Source organism: Panthera onca, chromosome A3 (genome assembly GCF_046562875.1).
Source record: "Panthera onca isolate mPanOnc1 chromosome A3, mPanOnc1 haplotype 2, whole genome shotgun sequence".
Classification (NCBI taxonomy): Eukaryota; Metazoa; Chordata; class Mammalia; order Carnivora; family Felidae; genus Panthera; species Panthera onca.
This window is the reverse complement of record NC_138341.1, coordinates 105,144,302-105,164,899: the sequence shown is the minus strand read 5'-3', so window position 1 is coordinate 105,164,899 and position 20,598 is coordinate 105,144,302. Positions and strand designations below refer to the sequence as shown.

At 42.6% G+C, this 20,598-nt stretch overlaps 1 protein-coding gene across 15 annotated transcripts in view; it reads left to right on the top strand.

Annotated features, from left to right (window-relative positions):
- Window positions 1–20,598, top strand: part of PLCB4 (phospholipase C beta 4) — a 420,239-nt gene that overhangs the window by 265,587 nt on the left and 134,054 nt on the right. For all 15 annotated transcript variants that reach the window (XM_078444273.2, XM_078444271.2, XM_078444272.2 and 12 more), the window contains 3 exons: window positions 13,012–13,092; window positions 13,960–14,019; window positions 15,542–15,685. In XM_078444273.2, coding sequence (XP_078300399.1) covers window positions 13,012–13,092; window positions 13,960–14,019; window positions 15,542–15,685 — 285 coding nt within the window. The remainder of the gene's footprint in view (window positions 1–13,011; window positions 13,093–13,959; window positions 14,020–15,541; window positions 15,686–20,598) is intronic.

The following is a 20,598-nucleotide window of genomic DNA, read 5'->3' as shown; positions in this document are numbered from 1 at the left end:
ACTAATACCTCTACCTTATAATCAATAAGTATCCGCCTATAGAAAAGTATTAATCAGGACTTCTTTAGCCTTTAGTTTATTGGGGGAAAAAAAAACCCAACTAGGTATAATGTACTCTATGGAAGGAACATAATATTTTCTTTCAATCAATGAAAATAGACAAGAAATATCCTCAGTAGGGAAGTCTGTCTCTTAATACTTAATATTGATAGATTAATAAACACATGGTTTTTACACTTAGTCTTAAGGCCATAGATAGTAAATAATTGCTCTGAAATGATAGTGTGTCCGAAACATGTAATGAAGTGTGTGGGTTGAGCCAATATGGCTTTCCCAGGTGGGAGGCCAACGTGCTCTTTCTACTAAGGAATTTCCCTGACGACACTTTGCTGGCTTCTCTCCTGTTCTTCTGTAGATCTTCTTCTCCCAAGTACCTAAAAGGGCGGATGATCCTCTTAACTCTGTGAAATATAAAAAGGAGCCTAGTTTTTGGATACTCCCCCAAGCCAGGTCGCCAGGATATTGTTTGCAAATAAAGAAAAGGTTTGTAGTACATGGTATTTAGGGTAAAATCTTTACAAGAGAGCTCTTTCTTGAAAAGTCTGAAATACACATAGTTGGTTAAGGGCATAGGTTTGGAGTTAAACAGAAATTATCTTTACCTTTGGATTTGCTACTCAAAACATGGCACTATAAGCCAGTCTTAAACCCACTGAGCATTAAGCCACAGCTTCCTTATCTGAAAAGTGGGGATGATAGCACCTACCTTGCAGGGCCATTGTGAGAAATAATTAAGAGGGATATTTTTAGAATGTGAGTGAGTGTATACCTGTCTTCTGGTTAAACCTTCAGTGGCTTCCTACCTCATTTCAAATAATTTCTGAATTCCTTCCATAGCTTATAAGTCCCCATGTGACCTGCCACTTCACTGAGCCGTGGATGTTCCCTGAAAATACCAGGCACACAATCCTCGGGGCCTTTGCACTTGCAGCTCCCTCTCTGGACTGCTCTTCTGTGAGCTCTTCATGCATGCGCGCACAAGTTCACATACACAGACATTAGCCTTTTAGGTTTTGGGGTTTTTTTTTCCTTCATATTTATCAGTTCTGATAGATTGTTTTTTGTTCATTGTCAAAATTCCCCCTAGTGGGGCGCCTGGGTGGCTCAGTCGGTTAAGTGTCCGATTTCGGCTCAGGTCATAATCTCACGGTCTGTGGGTTCGAGCCCCGCGTCGGGCTCTGTGCTGACAGCTCGGAGCCTGGAGCCTGTTTTGGATTCTGTGTCTCCCTCTCTCTCTGCCCCTCCCCTGCTCATGCTCTCTCTCTCTCTCTCTCTCTCTCTCTCTCTCTCTCTCTCTCTCAAAAATAAAGAAACATTCAAAAAAAAAAAAAATTCCCCCTAGAATATAAGCCATGAGAGCAGATACTTTGTTTTTATTTACTGCTCTATCTCCAGCAGGGAATTCATTCATTAAGCACCTCCAGCGATCCAGCGATTCCTTAGCTACACATCTGGGACTCACTTTTTTTTTTTTTTCCTATTTTAAGTGGTTCCTAATGTTTAAGGAATTCTAAGGGTACCAAGGAGCTGGAACTGGAGGTCCTTCTGTGGGGGGCTCTGGAGAACGGTTAGCAAGAGGTCCTGTCTGTGGCAGCCGTGGAGGTATGCCACTTACGTCTCCTTCCGGGGGACCCTGCCACTAGATGTGTGTCACCAGACAACCTCTAGCTGCTGTAGCTGCTGATGACATTCATGCTGAGATCCCCAGCCAGTGAGTGACCTGGAAGAGATTCTGGAACTGTTCCTTTTCTGCCCCAGCTGAGGCCAGTGGGCAGTCCTTGCTCCAGGGCTTCCATCCACCTGGTGGAGACCCTTCCTCTCTCCCCTCACAGGTCTTAGTTCTGCCTCATGGTTTGAAGGCTCTCCCTGTCTGCTCCTGCCTCCTCTCCCTTATCCCTGATGCAGTTAGCGCTCCCCTCAGTGTAGAATGATGCTAAGCCTTTGGATCTGCAGTTTTCTCAACGTTTTTTTTTTTTTTTTTTTTTTTTTTTTAATTTATTTTTGGGACAGAGAGAGACAGAGCATGAACGGGGGAGGGGCAGAGAGAGAGGGAGCCACAGAACCGGAAACAGGCTCCAGGCTCCGAGCCATCAGCCCAGAGCCTGACGCGGGGCTCGAACTCACGGACCGCGAGATCGTGACCTGGCTGAAGTCGGAGGCTTAACCGACTGCGCCACCCAGGCGCCCCTGGATCTGCAGTTTTCTACAGCTCTTGTCTCACTATAGAATTCTCTGGGTGATAGCAGTGGACTTTGTATACATGTTTCAGTAATTTCTGCACTTTTGCAGACTGCAAGAAGCGAAAGAGGATTGGCCCTAAGATCCATTGGGACTGTGTCTTTGAGGCCCAAATATAAGCTGTTTCAGAAGACAAAGTGTAAGGGAGTGATATAGCATGCAGCTGGTGTAAAGGCAGGCATTTTTAAAAGCTGAATTACTGAAGTAGGAAATGTGTATATTCAGAGGGAAATTCCATGAAAGTCCTTTGAGGTTCCTTTCCCTTCAATGACTCTGTTCAACTTGGACTACCATCTCCAGATAGCAATAGCTCAAAACATTCTTTCCTCGACCTGCTTCTTCAGATATATGTCTTCTCTGTCACTTTATTTCTAATCATTTGCTCAGTGCGGTTTATAATTCTGGAACAAATTGTGGTTTAATTAGGAGCGTTTTACTGAAAAGGATTTTCCAGCTTGTGGTCATGCTTCAAGCCCATCTGCCAAGAGCACATCTCCTGCTGTTCTTAGAATTTTAGGTGGTGGCCGGGGGTGGGGGTGGGGGGGTGTTAGAGAAAAAGTTATTTGGGCACTTGTTGAAGAATGATAGGGCAGACTATGGTCAAGAGATGACTGCAGCGGAGGTTATACACTACTTGGGGAGAGGTTGAGCTCCACTCTGAATACAATGAGGAAGGGGGGGGATTTATAGCCAAGGAGCAGGTGGAAGTCACCTGGAGACGGTGGAAGTTGAGGCACCTGATCAGATATCAAAGGTAATCGCATCCTGACGGTAGGAGATTCTGGCTAAACCAACTTAGCAGGATTCCAACTAAAATCAATCAATGCAAAGACAGACATGGAAGCCCACAAGTGGAGGTCTGGCTGGGAAGAAGATGCAGAGGACCCCGCCTAAGGTTTGCTCAAGGAGAGAATCTTTGGTGGCAGGGGAGAGGTATGGGGAGGAAGGGGACATATTTGATTTTAATGTTTGTTGTAAATATTTATTACAAAAGTAGTTCTCTTCCTCCCTGGCTCTGAGTAAGTTTGTCATCTTTAATTTTTCCTTATTTTAATTGCTAAAGTCACTAAGTTTTGACTAACATGACAGTTTTCCTGTCCAAGTAAATTACTTTCAGTGACCACCCACTCCTCCTAAAAGTGTGTTTCGTTGACCTTGTTCTTCCTTCTGCAAGCTAAGACGTAGTGACTGAATATCCTAGGAATAATTGCTTCAAGTGTTCCATGGCAAGAATCAGGGAGCCCGTCCCAGTGTCCTGCCACAACACAAGAGCTCTCTCAGAATGTGACATTCCAGATTTGGCTTCAGAATACCCACATCAGAGGTTCTTCAGGGAGGGAGAGGGACAGAGACACAGTCTGGCATCTCACACTGGCAGACCTTAAAAATTTAATCCCAGAGCTTTACGTCTGTATCTGGAAGTAAACGGGAAAGTGGAAATTCACAAATACTGATTCCCATACTTTAAGCAATCAGAAACACGGAGTTTGACTCTCTTATGTGGCCCCTCCACGCACATCCTCCCCCGATACCAATTCAAATCCTACTTGAGCTGACTACAAATTACCACAGCCAAAAATAGGGTCAGAGGCCTTGTTAATAATAAGCACCATCAAGTTAAATTTCAGGGTTTTAAAAGATATATAACTTGAAAAATCAGGAAAGGTGTTATGCTTTTCCCTTGCTGCTTTTCAGTAGCCTTCATCGACTCTTCTAAGCCAGGTCACTTGGAATGTTGAGGATATTCTTTCTTTCTTTCTTTCTTTCTTTCTTTCTTTCTTTCTTTCTTTCTTTTTTAATTTAAGTAGTCTCTACATCCAACATGGGGCTCGAGCTCACAACCCTTAGGTGAAGAGTTGCATAGTTTTCTGACTGAGCCAACCAGGTGCCCCGACATTCTTTGTTTCTGAAGAAAGGAAAAAATGAAATGGTTGGGGGAAAAAATGGAAAAAGTGAAATGATTAAAATTTTCCACTTGATATCAGAAAAAGAGTTCACTGTATCTCCATCATTGCTGAAATGAGCAAGTTACATGCTCATGGATGGTTATTGAGGGGGAGACATTTTCATTTCTGTTCCTATAAAATTTAGAACAACAGGTCTGGCACCTTGTGCAGCTTGCCAGATAACTTCCTGGATTGCCCTCTCACCATCTGAGAGCATCATCCACCCCGTCAGGGAGGTGCAGGGCAGGGGCTCCTAACCCCAACAGTATCTCCTTGGGTCACTACTCACCAACTGAAGAGGCTAGAAGCTAAAACTGTGTTCTGAGGGCTGAGCCTGTGTGCCTGATTTAGCCTGAGGCTGGCTTGTGCGGGGGAACAAACATGACCTGACCTCCTTGTGCAAAAAACAAAATTTCACTGAGCCGCGTGCAGTAGTAATTTACAAACTCTGGATTTCCTCCATACTTCGCTCCCAGATTTGCATTCTGGAGCAGTGGAAGTAAGCACACAGTAGTACTGTTGCTCATTGTGAAGAGATGCTCTCCCTGCCGCCACGGAGATGTGTCTCTGCTGCTTATTATCTGTGTCCTCTTGGGCAACTTGCTAACCTCAGGATCAGTTTACTCATCCATAATGTAGTGATGGTGGTATTTACCTCCTTTGTTCTTGGATGATTAATTGTAACCGATAACTGGCAACATTAGTAATAGTTACTGGTACAATGTTATTAACAGTCAAGAAAAATTTACTGGGTTCAGATTATGCCTGAAGCACTCAAATGCCCAGAGGTAGCCTGTGAAATGGGCAGTTGTTACTGGTTGTTCTCCCTGCTTTTGGGAATGAAGAAACAGAGCTCAAATAAGCTTATAAGTGTCCAGCCACATCTGGATCTGGTCTGTCTGATCCTGAAACCAGTGTGAAATGCCCAGTGGTTTCTGGTGTCCATGAAGTGATTTTTGTGCTATTGACACATGTTTCTACCACATCCCAAAGTAAGCTGTGATGCAAAGATGCGTACCACTAGATAGGATGAATGGAACAGGGGTTTAGCCTGAAGGGAGGGAAAGAAATATGTGAAGGACTTCAAATTACAGGCAAATTTAGCAGTCAGTCACTCTGTGGACAGCAAAAATGTTCCATAAAGTTGACCAAAGTGAGCTTCAGAGCTGCTCCTTGTGATCCTAGTGGCCAAAGCAATGCAGGAAAGGCCGTCATGCGACTGTCTGCTGGATCATAAAGGAAGCAACAGATCAGGAAAAACCATTTTACTTGGTACTAGATCCTAGAAAACACTCTGATGTGCTGTACGCAGCTGTGAAAAACACCCCTCCGAAATAACCTGTTAATAAGTACCATCTGTGCAGCTTGGGGGATTCACAGGGAGGCCTCAAGACATACTGTAATAAAACCTAAAAAGTTTCCAGCGCCTTCTAACCCTAGTGATGGTTACTGGCATTCGGTGACAAGAAGAGCGGAGCCTCCAGATACGACTGCTGAACAGTTACCTGGGCCCAGCCCTGACAATGGCACCCTCCCTTCTGGGCCTCAGAGCAGGTACGATTCAAATGTGTGCTTTGGTGGAGCCAGCAATCCCAGCTCTGCCCTGTCAGCTATTCTGTACTGGACCAGACGCTACATTGCTGTGTCTTGACAGCCTCCTTTATAACATAGGAGTAAGAATAGTACCCTCCTCGTAGGAATGGTGGGAAGTGAATAAGGTAATGTGTCTGAAGTGCACGTAGCATCGCCTGGCGCTCAGTAAGCATATCTGCTAGTAAAAGCTGGCTCAGGGGCACAGAGGCAGTACTCTGTGTATTTGGTGCCACAGATGCCTTGGGGGTTGCTTATCAACATACCAAAACTGTATATATCCATCTTGGTTTCTGGTTGAGCATTAGATAGGCGGAGCAAAGGTTTATATTCAGTTTAAACAGTTTAACCTAGTAGGGACATCTGTCTAAAGAATCAAAGGCCATGGAAAGGAATACAAAAGCTGCGAATGCTCTTAATGTTACGTGACCAGTCTCTTCACAAGGTAATAGTGCATAGCAACGGTCTGGGTTGGAACAGCCATGACCAGTGTCTTCCTGCTCCTCTGTAGAATGTGAGCTGAGAAGCCCCAGTGTCTATCATCTCACAGGGTCTATAAATTAGAAGGGAGACTAACAAATGCAGTGAACATTCTGGATCCTTCCAGGGGGAAACCATACCCATGAGGGTAAAAAACAACTTCTGGACCCATCTGTTATAGCAGGTCTATAAATCATTTCTGCTGACAGAATGTCATCACCAAGGGCTTTAGTTCTAACTTGAAACCAAGTAAAAAAATTGTGATTCTGAGAGAGGAAGCGTTTGTGCAGAATCAGAAAGGCTCCGCTACCTCTAGCCAATTCCTCTGGAATAAAGAGCTGAAATAAATAGGCCATGTGGCATCACTTGGGCTCTGAAGTTCCAGGATCTTGATAGAAAGCACTAGCTCCTGGTTAACCATTCCAGACTCCACCTGTGTCCCTAGTCTGTCGTCTGTTTTCATGCCAGTGGTTTATAATGTTATCGAAGTTTGATAAGACCTCTAGTGGCGTTTCGGTAACTCAGATGTCACTTGTCTCTCTCCAACTTTAACAGAGCCCTTTTCTCTTCCTGTCAGTTCTTATCAAACCAGGAAACAAGGACAGTGAGCCCCAAGTTTCCCCAAAGGTGGAGCCTGCAAACGCAGGGTTCGTTTACTGACCGTCCAGACATCCGCTGGTAATAGGCACAAATTAAAAATCACCTTTGTTGCACAAGATTTGTTGATTTGTTTCCAGTACTTTATAGCCCCATGTGGTTCTCATGGCTACCATGTGTAGCTGTGCCCACCTGGCACATTTGCATCATCACTGAAAGTCTATTGGACAGCACTGATCTAGTCTAAAGCCTTGCGGAATTGGCAGAACATTTAAATGAGATGGTATTTGTGAAATGTCTTGCACAATAGCCCCAAATTAAATAGTACTAGCTGTTTTCTAATGACTACTACAATTTATTCAGCACTTAGCTTGTCCCAGGTACTTAGGCTTTCTCAATTGTGAGAGCCCTGTAAGGTTGGGATCCATTTTCTTAATTTTACAGATGGGAAAAGTGAAGCTTGGTGAGGTTAGGCAGCACCACCACCCAGATTCTCCAGCAGATGCCTGCTGAGGAGACTGGCACTGGAGCCCAGGAACTGTGAACTACAAAGCCTGGACCCCAGCACCACCTCTAGAAAGAGAGTCCCCTTTCTAGAAAACAGGAGACTCCTGCTATGATGTGAATGTCTCCACCCATTCCACCTCTCTTTATCTCCCCATCCAGTCACAAGCACAAAAGAGCCTCTGCACAGCTGTTTAAGTAAAGTGGTGTTGACACGTTGATTAGCCAGCCCCAAGTCCCTTTCCCTAGCTGGTGGTAAGACTTGACCATTGCCTGTTTGATGATGAGGCCCCACAGTAGAGAGTTGTAGCATTTGTAATGCTGGTGAGTAATGACGGTGGGCAAGAGGGCAGGAGAGCAAAGGTAAGAAAGAGCACAAATAGGGGCATCTGGGTGGAGCAGTGTCCGACTCTTGAGCTCAGCTCAGGTCTCAGGGTCCTGAGTTCAAACCCCATGTGTGCTCTGCATTGGATGTGGCGCCTACTTAAAACAATAAATAAATAGACACACAAGTAAAATAAACTCAACCACCTGTTACCTGGAAGCCCCACTGAATACCTGCCTCCTCTTCAGAGTATTCAGTCTGCTGAGATTTCTGCCATTCCTCATATGAAGAAATGGGATTAAATTTTGTTTCGCCAAAATACTTTTAGAATTGAAACAGGGAAAATATTTTAATGTACGTCATCTCGAAAGTGACCTGAATCTTTGAAAGACAGGTTGTGATATTAAGTAATGTTGAAGTGGCATGTGTTAATAGGGGGAAATATGCTAAAAACAGTGTTGAGACACACAGCTTTTAAATATACTCGAGCCCACGGGGCGCCTGGGTGGCTCAGTTGGTTGAGCATCTGACTTCAGCTCAGGTCATGATCTCGCAGTTTGTGAGTTCGAGCCCCGCATCAGGCTCTGTGCTGACAATTCAGAGCCTGGAGCCTGCTTCCAAGTCTGTGTCTCCATCTCTCTCTGCCTCTCCCATGCTCATTCTCTGCCTCTCTCTCTGTCAAAAATAAATAAACTTTAAAAAAAAATATATACTCTAGCCTTGATGAAATGGCAGAAGTGCCTCAGGAAGCCCATCGGAGCACCGAGCAGGGTTCCTTGAGGCAGAAAAAGGTTTTTGCCTGTAGTGATTCCAGCCAGAGTGATTCTTCGCGCCTCTCAAAATGCCTCACCCTGGTCCCCTGCCTGTTCACAGTTCCACAAAAGGAGTTCCTGTGCCTTTCACCCTGTCTCTCCCAGGGGCCTAAGGAAAGAACGAGGTTGGGCTGGAGGAGTTAACTAGTCCTTGAGCTCTAAAGTGTGGCTGTGTCGAATTTTAGGAGTCCTGTGAGAACTGAAATTCTGAGCTCCCTGGAGGAAGTTCTGTTCTGGTTTGTCTCCTTACTAGAGAATCCCATCGCCATTTGTTAACTGCCAAACGGATTTGCAAAGGAGGAGACCAGCTTCCTTTGATGACCCACCCCCCTGCCATGCCCAAGTCTGGAGGGCGGTTTTCCTGACAAGGAGACTGAGAATATTACTGCCTCAGCTAGGTCACAGGGCCACAACCCTAGTTGTGGTCAGTAACTCTCCTTGTGACTCTGTGTGAAATTTAACACAGCTGGTAGGGGAAAAAAAGAATGGAGATTGTGTACTTAAACTCACCCTGAGGGCCAGGTTCTTCTGCGTGTTCCTGGGAGTGGAGAAAAACCTAAATAGATTAGGTTTCCTTCCATGATTGCTGCATACTCAGATTTGTTCTGATTTTTATGGGGAGTTTGAACACGTTTAGTCCAAGAATCTTGTGGACAGAGCAGACAACATTATTGTGAACTTCGTTGGGAACCTTGTCTTTAGCATGGGTCAGGGCTCCTTGGAGCTCCCACAGAGAATTTCTCTTCTGGCAACTGCTTCTCCTAACAACCAATGTGTTTTTATCTGTGAACTGTATGGGTTCCTAGTCAATGGTGTTTTCTCCCTTTTTGCTTTGGTTGCTAGGGAGCCCAGACCCAAATTAGTATCCTGTTTTAACTGTTTGGGATCTTATGGTAAGCCTTTTTGGAGCTATCTTTTGTTTTGACCTTACTCTACTTTTCTACCTTATTTTTCTTTTCTTTGTCCAGATTCTTATCCTGGTTTGGAAATGATTTCCTTGTAGTGGCATTCAAACACTGCTCCTGGTCCAGTGGGTATTCTTGGGAGGTACCTCAAAGCCACACCCAAACTCTGAGATGAGCTTGTATGAATTGTAAAAAGGAGCCTGTCTGCCAGGCAGACAGCCTCATTGCAGTGCCCTTGTATTTGTACATCTGTCTATGGCAGCCTTCCAAGGACTGACCCTGATGGATTCTGGGCTTGGTACAACCCCCTCAACCTGAGTAATTTCTTGTTTATCTGTTTTGTCTGTTGGCCTACTGAAAAATGTTTTATTTGAAACAGGATATCGTGTGTTCATTTATTTTCGAGCGCAGGACTTTAGTTTCAGGGTGCCTTTGATGTGCTAGGCACTCAGAACGCAAATGTGAACCAGAATGTCTCAAGGACCCTGCCATGTGGAAGTTACACTCTGGTGTGAAAGCCACACGATAAGTCAATAAACAAAGAAATAAAAATAATTGCAGATTGTGATTGGTGCAATTGAGGATATAATCAGGATACTGTAATAGAGAATAAAATGAGAGCCTTTTTAAGGAGGTGTTAAGAAAATCCCCTCTGAAGACAGGTGAGGCCAGGTCTGCAGGATAAAGAGGCTCTACTTATGCCTAGGGCAGTAGGAAGGGACTTCCTAGGTAGTGGAAGCTGCAAGTGCAAATGCCCTGAGGCTAGAAAGAGCTAGGGAGGAGTTCAAGGAAAAGAGTTCCCATGGATTGAGTGAAGCAGAAGGAAAACAACAGAAAGTGGCATGATAAACAGTCTGAAGGACCCAGATTGTCTAGGAACTTTGAGACCCTGGTAAGGAGTACGATTTTATCCTAAATAATTCAGGAACCCATTGAATGGGTTTAACGCACTGATGAAAAGTTTAAAGAGTCGATCCGGCTGTTGTGGGAAGAAAGAAGAGAAGCGGTAAGATCAGACCTTGGGTGCAATAATGATGGTTTGGACCGAAGTGGTGGTAAGATGGAGTAAAGTGGATATACATGAAATATGAAGGAGACTCGTTAATGGAAGTGAGAGAGGAAAGTCAAGAATACTCTGGTTCAATAAATCAGTAGATACTGAACAGGAAGAGGTGAAGAAGTCAAACGAATATAGGAGAATGTGTTCTGTTGTGCTAGGGGCTAGAAGGATCAGGTGAAATGGCCCAAGAGTGGGATGTTAGGAATTGAAATTTCAAGGCGGTAATGATAAGCTCTGGGGGTACTTCGTAACTGACAAAGAAAGAAAAAAAACATTACAGTTACAGAGGCCAAGGAATTGAAAGTTCCACCTCAAAATAAGTTGAAAAACTATTCTTATCATGTATGTTTCATGGATCATTACAGATCCTTATTTAGAATAGGATAGAGTGCACATAAATAATAACTATGGTGGCTGGTTCATTGTGGGTCTACTCTGTAAATACCATTTTAGGACATACTTTTGAATGTTGTGCACCAGAATTCTGTACTACCATAAAGATACTGCTTGGGGAGTATTTGAAAATGTGTGAATTCTCCTATTTTAATTAGTTGCTGATTCTTGTTTCTCAATCAGTAATGACACCAGACTCCCTACCACTTTGTAGGTCAAGTTTAATACCTTTTGTGTGGTATACAGTACCCTTCTGATCTAGCCTTATTATGTGTCCAGTCTCATCCACTGCTACTCTTGTGAGGTAGTCTAACCACACCAACTCCTCAGAAGTTCCCACAGTCGGATCAAGCCTACATGTCCTTGCAAATGCTGCTCTCTGCTCCTCATGGATAACTTCTACCCATGCTCTAAGACCTATATAAAGTGTAATCTTCTGGGTCAAGCCTTTTCAAAAAGGTCGCACCATTCAAAATGCTATCATTGTGGGTCATGTATTGGCAATATCATGTTGTTAGTAATTTGCTGCCACAAATGTAAATTTGAACCATACGTTATGGATAGTAGCTACAGTTTGCTGAATTGTAATTGTGTGTCAAGTACTTTACGTTTATCAACTCCTTTAATTCCTACAAGCCTGAAAGGTATGTGTAAATACCTCCATTTATTAGATAAGGATTCTGAGACTTAGGGCTTTTCTAGGAGACGATAAAAAATAAATGGCAGAACTGGGTTTTGAGTCCAAAAGCAAAGGTCATCCCATGCCCTCATTCTTTGTATTTTTCATTGCTATGTGTGCAGTGCTTAGCATGTATCTGGCATGGAATTGAAATGGGTATGATATTCTTCTCCTGTCAGAAGACCACCCAAACAAATTTGAAGTCTGACTTTGTACAAGGCCCCTGGGACTCCAAATTCTGACACTTTATGGTGGCCCAGTATCTTGACATTGGATTTACCTTGGTGAATGTCTCTGCTTCCCTAAAATTTAGAGAGCTCTGTTTTGATTGGTGAAATCTGAACTACCCTTAAAGTCTTAATCCTGTAATTGCTCTTTATTTGTTTTAAGTCACTGCCCTGATCCATGTTTGGCAGACAGGTTCCCTATTGTTTGCTCTGTGATTATCTAAGAGGACAAGTTCTTTAGATCATGAGAAGGACATGTGGATTTGTTGACACATGGGTGCCAAGGCTTGGTGCAATGCAATCAGAGGGCAGAAGGTATCTGGGTTCATTTCCTGAATATTCTTTTACTTTCATTGTTATAAAATTTTCCTGCCGCTCATAAGCACAATGGCGCTTTCTTGCTAAAGACCAGGGATCCTTTGCCAAGTGTATTATAGCTGCCCTTGGGCCCCTGCATGTGGCTAACGTTTCTTCTTGATTCAGATTTTGATTCTGTAGGTTTCAAACATAGTTTCTGGTGTCAAAGGCCATAACAGTGCTTCTCAAACTTTAGTGTGCATTAGAATCACCTGGAGGTGTTGTTGGAACACAGATTTCTGAGCTCTACCCCTGGAGACTCTGATTCAATCCATGTGGGCTGGAGCCCTAGACTCTACAGTTCAACCTAGACTCTACAGTTGATGCTCTTGGTCCAAGGACTACACTTTGTGTAGCTCAAAACCCTGCTCAAGCTCTGGTTTACTGGACACCAAATGAGGTTGGACGTAAAAGCAAAAATTTCAGCAGTTTTCTGAGTAAGCATCTGAATGCTGAGTTGTGTAGACAAAAAAGAAAAAAACATAGACTAAAAAAATTATCTCCTGGTTTTTTACATTATATTAAATACAGGCAATGGTACCTCTTTTGTGGAGGGAGACCAGTTGGCTAGAATCTGGGAGTCCTTCTTCCTTCTCTGAGTTCTTCTTGCAATGTCCTAGAGAAACTTTATTCTCTGTGATCAGTCTTTCAACATAAAAGTGAATGCAAAGAGTTTTCAAGATGAAAATACTCCATGATAAGAAATGTGGTCATTAAGGTTTAGGATGCAAAAGCGTGATTTCTCATTTTCCCTCATTTAGAGGCTAAAAGGTACTTGCATTTTTATTATATTCAAAGTGGTATGAGTCATACAGATCAACAAATTTCTTTTTAACAGGAATCCTTTGTGTTTGAACCCAACTGCCTCTTCAAAGTGGATGAATTTGGCTTCTTTCTGACCTGGAGAAGTGAAGGCAAGGTATGGCACAAGAACAGCAAGTTGTTCTTTCCTGCTCTCTGGTTTAAACTACTTTATTTCTCAGCAAGCAGGCAGAATGCCTCTTGAGAGCATGGACCCTATGCTTATTCATTACTTCAAGATTTTAAAAACGTACTTCCATGTGCTGGGCATTGGGGATACAGTGCTGATCAAGGACAATATCTTAGACCTCATAGATTCCAGTCTAGGAGAAAAAGCAGGCATTACAAAAAAAAGTAGAAGTCATTGAGTGCTGTGAAAGAGAAGGTCAGGTTGTTACAAGAGTTAAAAACAGGCAGATCTGATTTAATCTTGGGAATTAGGAAGGTTTCCTAGAAGAGATATTCAAGCTGAGTCTCAAAAGCACATTAAGAGGATGGTCATCTTGTTATACCCCAGGACTTCACTCAATACACAGCACAGTGCACACATTTAATGAATCTTTGAACTGAATTTAACACAGTATAATTGGAATTCTATAAAAGCATTATTCCCACTTAATATTTCATGTACACACATATATTTAATGATATATATATATATATATACACACACACACACCAGTAATATAGTATTATATGCATAAAGGTAACAGCACTTTTATTATAAAAGTAATAATAAATAATTATGCAGACTTACATTCATATATATGAACATATACATATATATGTATATTTGAATGGAATATATTGAAATTGAATGGTCTTGACTATTTATGATCATTGGGTATTGCAGTTACTATCCTTTATTTTTCACTCCCCCTCTACCTTACTGTCATTGGTGTTGCCTTCATCATCATGTACCTCATCTGTGCCACAAGTCTGGCAGGATTTTGCCTCACTGCTGTATTATATTCTCTCTTTTCAGGAAGGACAAGTTCTAGAATGCTCCCTCATCAACAGTATTCGATTGGGAGCCACCCCAAAGGTACCTGTGATTGGTGTTTGCTGTTCTTCTAAACACAGATTTCCTTAGGTTGGAAAAGGTTTCTAGAATGCTATTTTAACCTGTTATTGCCCAAACTCATCAGCTGGGAGTTAAGAAAACACACAGTTCAGAAATCTTTTCATCTATGGAGTGCCTAGGTAGCTCAATGGGTTAAGCATCCGACTTCAGCTCAGGTCATAATCTCCCGGTTTGTGAGTTCCATCCCCAAATTGGGCTCTGTGCTGACAGCTCAGAGCCTGGAGCCTATTTCAGATTCTGTGTCTCCCTGTCTGTCTGTCCCTCTCTCACTCATGCTCTGTGTCTTTCTCTCTCAAAAATAAACAAACATTTAAAAACAATTTTTTAAAGAAATCTTTTCATCTGTACCTTTTGGGTGGTTTGGATTGCATTACATTTAGTTATATTAGAAACGTTGTTCACCTTTCAGAGAGAGGATGCTTTCATGGTATCAGCATCAAAGAAACCGTTTCCTTAACTCAGAAATTAATTTGTCAAGGGCCCCCTCCCTCCGCTGCCATTTTTTTTTCTTTTCAGCAAACAGTGAGTCACTTCTGGTCTGTGGTTGATGTGGAAATTTAAATAGCTTGGGTAGTTTCATATTTGTGCACCTGTGCACGCAGACATTGGCTCACCTTGGAGGCTCAGTTTGCCTCTGAGAGAAAAAGATGACAGAGCATATAAATCAGTCTTCTTCACAGTGATTGATTTGTTTGAATAAGAAGCTGTTTGCATAGTGGTGCTAGGAATTTAAAAGCTGGCTTTTTTCTAGAATATTAAAGCACAGTATTTATTCCCATTTTCATAATAGCCCTGCAGGTTTTTAGATGTTGAAAACAAAATTATGTTCCTCGTCTTGTTCCTCTTTGTCTTTTTTAAATCTGTCCTCTTTTTATGTTAGTTAAAATTTCTGTGTAACTATGTTGGCATTTCCTTCTGAGTTCTCCTGGAGGACAAAACGCTATTTTATTTGGTATTTAGGGTAAAATTACGCTGTCATCATTCCAAATGAAGATGCCATGGCTTCTAGAGATGAGCATACTTTCTGTGTCCAGGTTACTTGACAGACTTAATCTTATTTTTTAATGACCCTTGATTGCTGGCCATGGCAAAGCCCATGTTTTTTGCATGAGACCTCAGTCACTGTCCTCTGCTGAGAGACCCCTTTGATCTTTGTGGACATAAGCAGGTCCCAGTCACAACCTTTCCATCCCATTTTCATATACCAGGCCCTGTAATAATTACAACCAAGAACCTAAAGACAGACCCTCACACCTAGTTTTCTAAATCAATAGTATTATAATACCTTTCTTACCAAATGAGTTCAAGTAATGTGTAGTGTTATAAGTTTTACCTCTACAAGCTTTAGAATAATGCTAGATATCTGGGCATTCTAGGTAAAAAGAAAACATTTGTCCTGTGTATTTTTACATCAGATGAGCAATGTTTCCTCCAGTCTTTGATCTAACAATTTTTTCCTGTGTGTATATATATGTCTATACAGGATCCCAAAATCCTGGCTGCTCTTGAAGCTGTTGGAAAGTCAGAGAATGATCTGGAAGGGCGAATAGTTTGTGTCTGCAGTGGCACAGATCTGGTGAACATCAGTTTCACATACATGGTGGCTGAAAATCCGGAAGTAACTAAGGTAGCCTCAGTGAAAGCACCTCTCTCCCTTTCCCCCCCAGATGTATATGGATGGTGTGCATAATCTTTATGTATAATGTCATTTTGATTTATATATTAAAAGCTGTATAGTAATTTAAGATTTAAAAAAATCTATTTCCATTGCCTAGCTGAACATTGGTGTAGAAAATTCAGCAAGCACCATGCTTTTAGAGCATCACTTCCATATACCAAGAATCCAAATACCTCTGTGGATATGTTGTAGGGAAAACTAGCTCAGGACCTCTCTCATACTAGAATGTGCACAGGAGTCACCTGGGAATTTGTTAAAATGCACATTCTGATTCGGTAAGTCTGAGATGGGGATAAAATTCTCCCTAACAGGTTCCCAGCTGATACCGATGATGCTGGTCGGAGAACCACATGAATAGCAGGGGACTAGATCAGCACTGCCCGGTAGAAATGTAAATCAAGCCACAGATATCATTTACATTTTCCTAGCAGCCACATTTAAAGAGTAGGAAGGAACAGGTGAAATTAATTTCAATAAAATAGTTTATTCAGCACAGTATACCCAAAATACCGTCGTTTTAATGTGAAATCAAAATAAAACTTATTAATGACATATTTTACATTTTTTTATACCAGGTCTTCAAAATGTGATGTGTGTTTTCAATTCAAACCAGCTACATCTGAAGTGTTCAATAGCTGCATATGGCTGATGGCTATCATAGTAGAGAGTTCAGGTCTAGACGGTAAAGATATTCAAGCTCCAATCCCTGCCCCTATAAGTTATTGAAGTATTGGATCATGATCCATCTTTTAATACCATACCTAGCATACCATTGCCCTGGCAAGCAAGTCTGAAAGAGATTTTGTCCCAAGTAGAAAGCCTCAAACATAAATCAGTTTGCTGCAAGTCATTTGTTTTCAGGGTGGTTTTACCTCTGAACAGAGAGAGCTCTCATTATCTTTCTGTAGTAGGTGTGAAGAGGCCTTAGCCTTGATTCTCCCATTGCAGAGACCTGAGTTTGGGGGCTAAGGGAGGTGTTTCATTTTCCCACTTAATCGTATAATGTAGGATTGAATAAGAAAGTCATCATTTAGAGCTGGGGGTGGGGGTGGGGAATGTACAGATAACATCATCTGACAAAACAAGACTTCTAAGACTTAACCCTGCACCCAGAGCTAACTGGTGGCAGAAGTGAGTTCTACAGACTCTGAGAGCCTATAGGCTCTCTACTCCCACTCACAAAGTATGGTCCACATTCCAGCAACACAGCCTCACCTAGAAGGTCCTTACACTTTAGAGTCGCCAATCCACCCAGACCTGATCCAGAATCTTTGCTTTTTTAACAAGATGCACCACCCCCCGCCCCCCCCCCCCCCCCCCCCCCCCCCCCGCCCCAGATGACTCAGATGTGTGGTGAAGTCTGAGGAGCTCCCAGGCTTAGGCTTTGGAGCCAGGAATGGTTGCTCCATGTTACAGGGAAGGCTTTGTTTCTGTCTTGTGGTGGTTTTGTGGGTTTTGTGCTGTTGTTCCAGGTTGCTTCACTTTGGGAGAATAGATATTGCAAAGCCTTCAAGTTCTTTTATTATCTTGCTTAGATCAACACCAGTTTGAATGGTTTCTTGAACCCTGCTGATGTCAACATACATTGTTCCCGCTTTTTGGCATTTACGTCTGCATATTTTCTACAAAGGTCTTTTTTAGTGGCTATTTGCCATAGCAACATTCAATCCCAGAAGTCCATGTTGACCACCCACAAAGAAAAAGTCTCGTTAATCAGATGCAGGTATTGAGCTGCCCAACATTTTGCAAAAAGACAGCTCTGTAGACCTGTGTTTCTTGGCTTTCATCAACCCGTCACATTACAAGAAGCAGGGTGGCTCAGTATAAGCTTGGGCTTTGGCATCAGGTTGCCTGGGCTCAAATCCTGGCTTTCCCCCTTAGCAGCTGTGTGATTTAGGCACACAGTTTACCTCTCTGTGCCTCATTATCTTCATCTGTAAAATGGGAATAATACCAAAGTATCTGCCATTAGGATTGTCATGAGGATTGCATGAGTTACTACTTGGAAAGGGCTTAGTTCAGTGTCCCTCATTGAAAGCCTTTGATGAGTGTTAGCTATTAGGATCACAGGGTCACAGAATATTATTAGGACAGGAAATGGAGTTTAGAAAGCACTTCCTAACACTTCATTTTTCAGATGAGGAGAGTGAGGCCAAGGAGTTAGCAGAACTCACCTAAGACTACACAGCGGGCTAGGCCAGAGTCTGGTTTAAAGCCCAGGCCTTCTCACTTCCCATGTGATGCTCTGGCCGTGCCACCCCACCTGATGCCCTGGGCAAGTACAGTCCTGGGAAGATGGCTTAAATCAGTAAATCCCATAACATTTTTGCTTTCCATGGTTTGATTGCTATCAATCTTAGTCCATTTTGCTTCAGAACCATGTTTGGAGACCCATACTCATGAGTAGGTAGTATATATGTCTATCTTTGAGATAGAGGGTATGTACTAAAAGTTAAGATTTGGGGTTCTTTTCTTGATAGCATTTCCACTGAAGCTTTGACATGTGGAGGAGAAGAGAGTGAAAAAGCTTGTTATTGAGTATACATTTATGTGGGTAATCTTGCCTACTTCCTGATATCAAAACTTAAAATAACTGCATGGTTCATATCATTATGCTACCTCCAGCACTGACACTATCTTCCCTGTCCCCACCATCTTATTCCTATTCCTATGTATGTGTTACAATCCTTAACAGAACACACAAGCCATCAAGGTGAGAGGATTGATACAGAATACAACAAATGTAATGACCTCGGGTCACAGTGATGGCAGAACTCACAAATTCGATCTGGTTAAGTGAGAAATGTGGAGATGTCCCGTGTGTCTGAAATGGCACTTGTGACTGTGACTTTGTGATACCACTGAAGCATGATTACAGGCTATGAGCCTGGAATCATGGTGCCACATGATACGCTAACTGCCTTCTATTCTTGCCCTGTGTTCCTGGTCAGTTTTTCACAAAAGTCCGTTAAAACAAGTCAGCATAAAATAACACATACATATCTTAGACACTTTCTTTTAACTGGAAGCATATAATGTGATTCGGTTGTTGGCCAAACTCTTAATATCAGGTATGAAGTATCTTCATTCAGTATGGGTCTGTGGATTGGGGTCCATGTCGTTTTTGCCTGTATCTCACCCATGAGGCATTCGTTGCCACAAATATCCAGTTTGGTTTCTTTGAAGTTGAAGTGAGGCTTCTAAAGACATTCATGAAGCAATGGGAGTGCAGAACCCTACAACTTTATGACTCCTTTCTCTAATCCTATTGTTGTCCACACAGTTTGAGAAAAAAACATGTTGAGCAACTCGCCTTTAAAGACATCTTTCCAAAATATCCAACTTAGAGAAGGAACAACTCTCTTTCTTTCCACGAGCGTATTTCATTGGTTCATATGGGTTTTTTTATGTTTTTATTTTTGAGAGAGTGCAAGCAGGGGGAGGGGCAGAGAGATTGGAGGACAGAGGATCTGAAGTCGGATCTGCACTGACGGCAGAGAGCCTGATGGCGGGCTCAAACTCACGAACCATGAGATCATGATCTGAGCCAAATTCAGATGACTAACCAACTGAGCCATCCAGGCACCCCTGGTTCATATAGTTTTTTAATTACAATGGATATGAACAGGTTTGGAAACAAACATAAGTAACTCATAGTAAGCATGCAAGGTTAGAACAAAGGATCCAACATATTGGACATTTGCTTACTAATTGTGAGAGGTTAGCATTCCCTGGGTGGTCAGAGTGTTTTGCTTGTTTTATGAGCATCTGATGAGTGCTGGTCTGACTAGTGAGAGATCAGTCAAGAGACTTTCTAGTATAGAACTTGCTTAGGAGTCTTTATCCTATGAGATTCTTGACTCTGTTCTTAATTCCTGGGCTCTCAGGACACTAATGACCTGACCATTCTGAAAAAACAGTTTACCAAACCTTTCATCCAGGCAAATGGGCCAACTTTTCAGTCTCATGTACTGTCCATTGAGGACCAGCTTTCATGTGGAGGAGGAACTTTTCCTGACTTTGAGCCATTTTACTTTCTTCCCCAAGAAGTTCTCTGCTCTTTCTTATCTTTTTATTTCAAGTGGGTATTTTATTTTATTTGTTTATTTATTTTGAGAGATTGAGCGCGAGCAAGCGAACAGGGGAAGGACAGAGAGAGAATCCCAAGCAGGCTCCCCAGTGACCGTGCATGGCCCAATGCAGGGCTTGAACTCACGAACCGTGAGACCATGACCTGAGCCAAGATCAAGAATTGGAAGTTTAACTGACTGAGCCACCCAGGCGCCACTTAAGAGTCCATACTATTGCATGGTATCTGAGTTTCTCAGAGTTGAGGTTTCAAATACAGAATATTTTCCTGTACATGTGACTGGGAAAATATGGTTATGCTTTCCTACAGTAGAAGGAGGTATGGGTATAAAAGACATCTTTGTAGCTTGGCTTGTATTTTCTTCAGCCGCCTTCTCTGCTTAAAGAGCCAAGAGTTTGCCATGCGACTGTACCTCTTTGGAAGATTCGAGCTCAATGCTACATCCTTTCTCCTCTACAGAATAACTAACGGTATTGTAAACTTACGTCCAAATCTAGACCCTTCACCCACAGTCCTTGCAAGCAGCTGAGACCATCAGTGCCGCCTTTGTCTCCTGCATCAGCCCATTACAAACAGCCTTGTATCGAGAATCTAGCTGCTTCCCATCACCCCATCACTACAGCGTGCGCCAGGCCAGTGTCCTGTCTCTCCTGGTTTCTCTGCCTTGGACTTGCTCCTTTAGTCTGTTCTCAAAATAGCAGCTGGAGGGATGCTTTTAAAACGGAATGCAGATCACATCACCTTAAGACTTACAAAGCCCTACAGGAAGCCA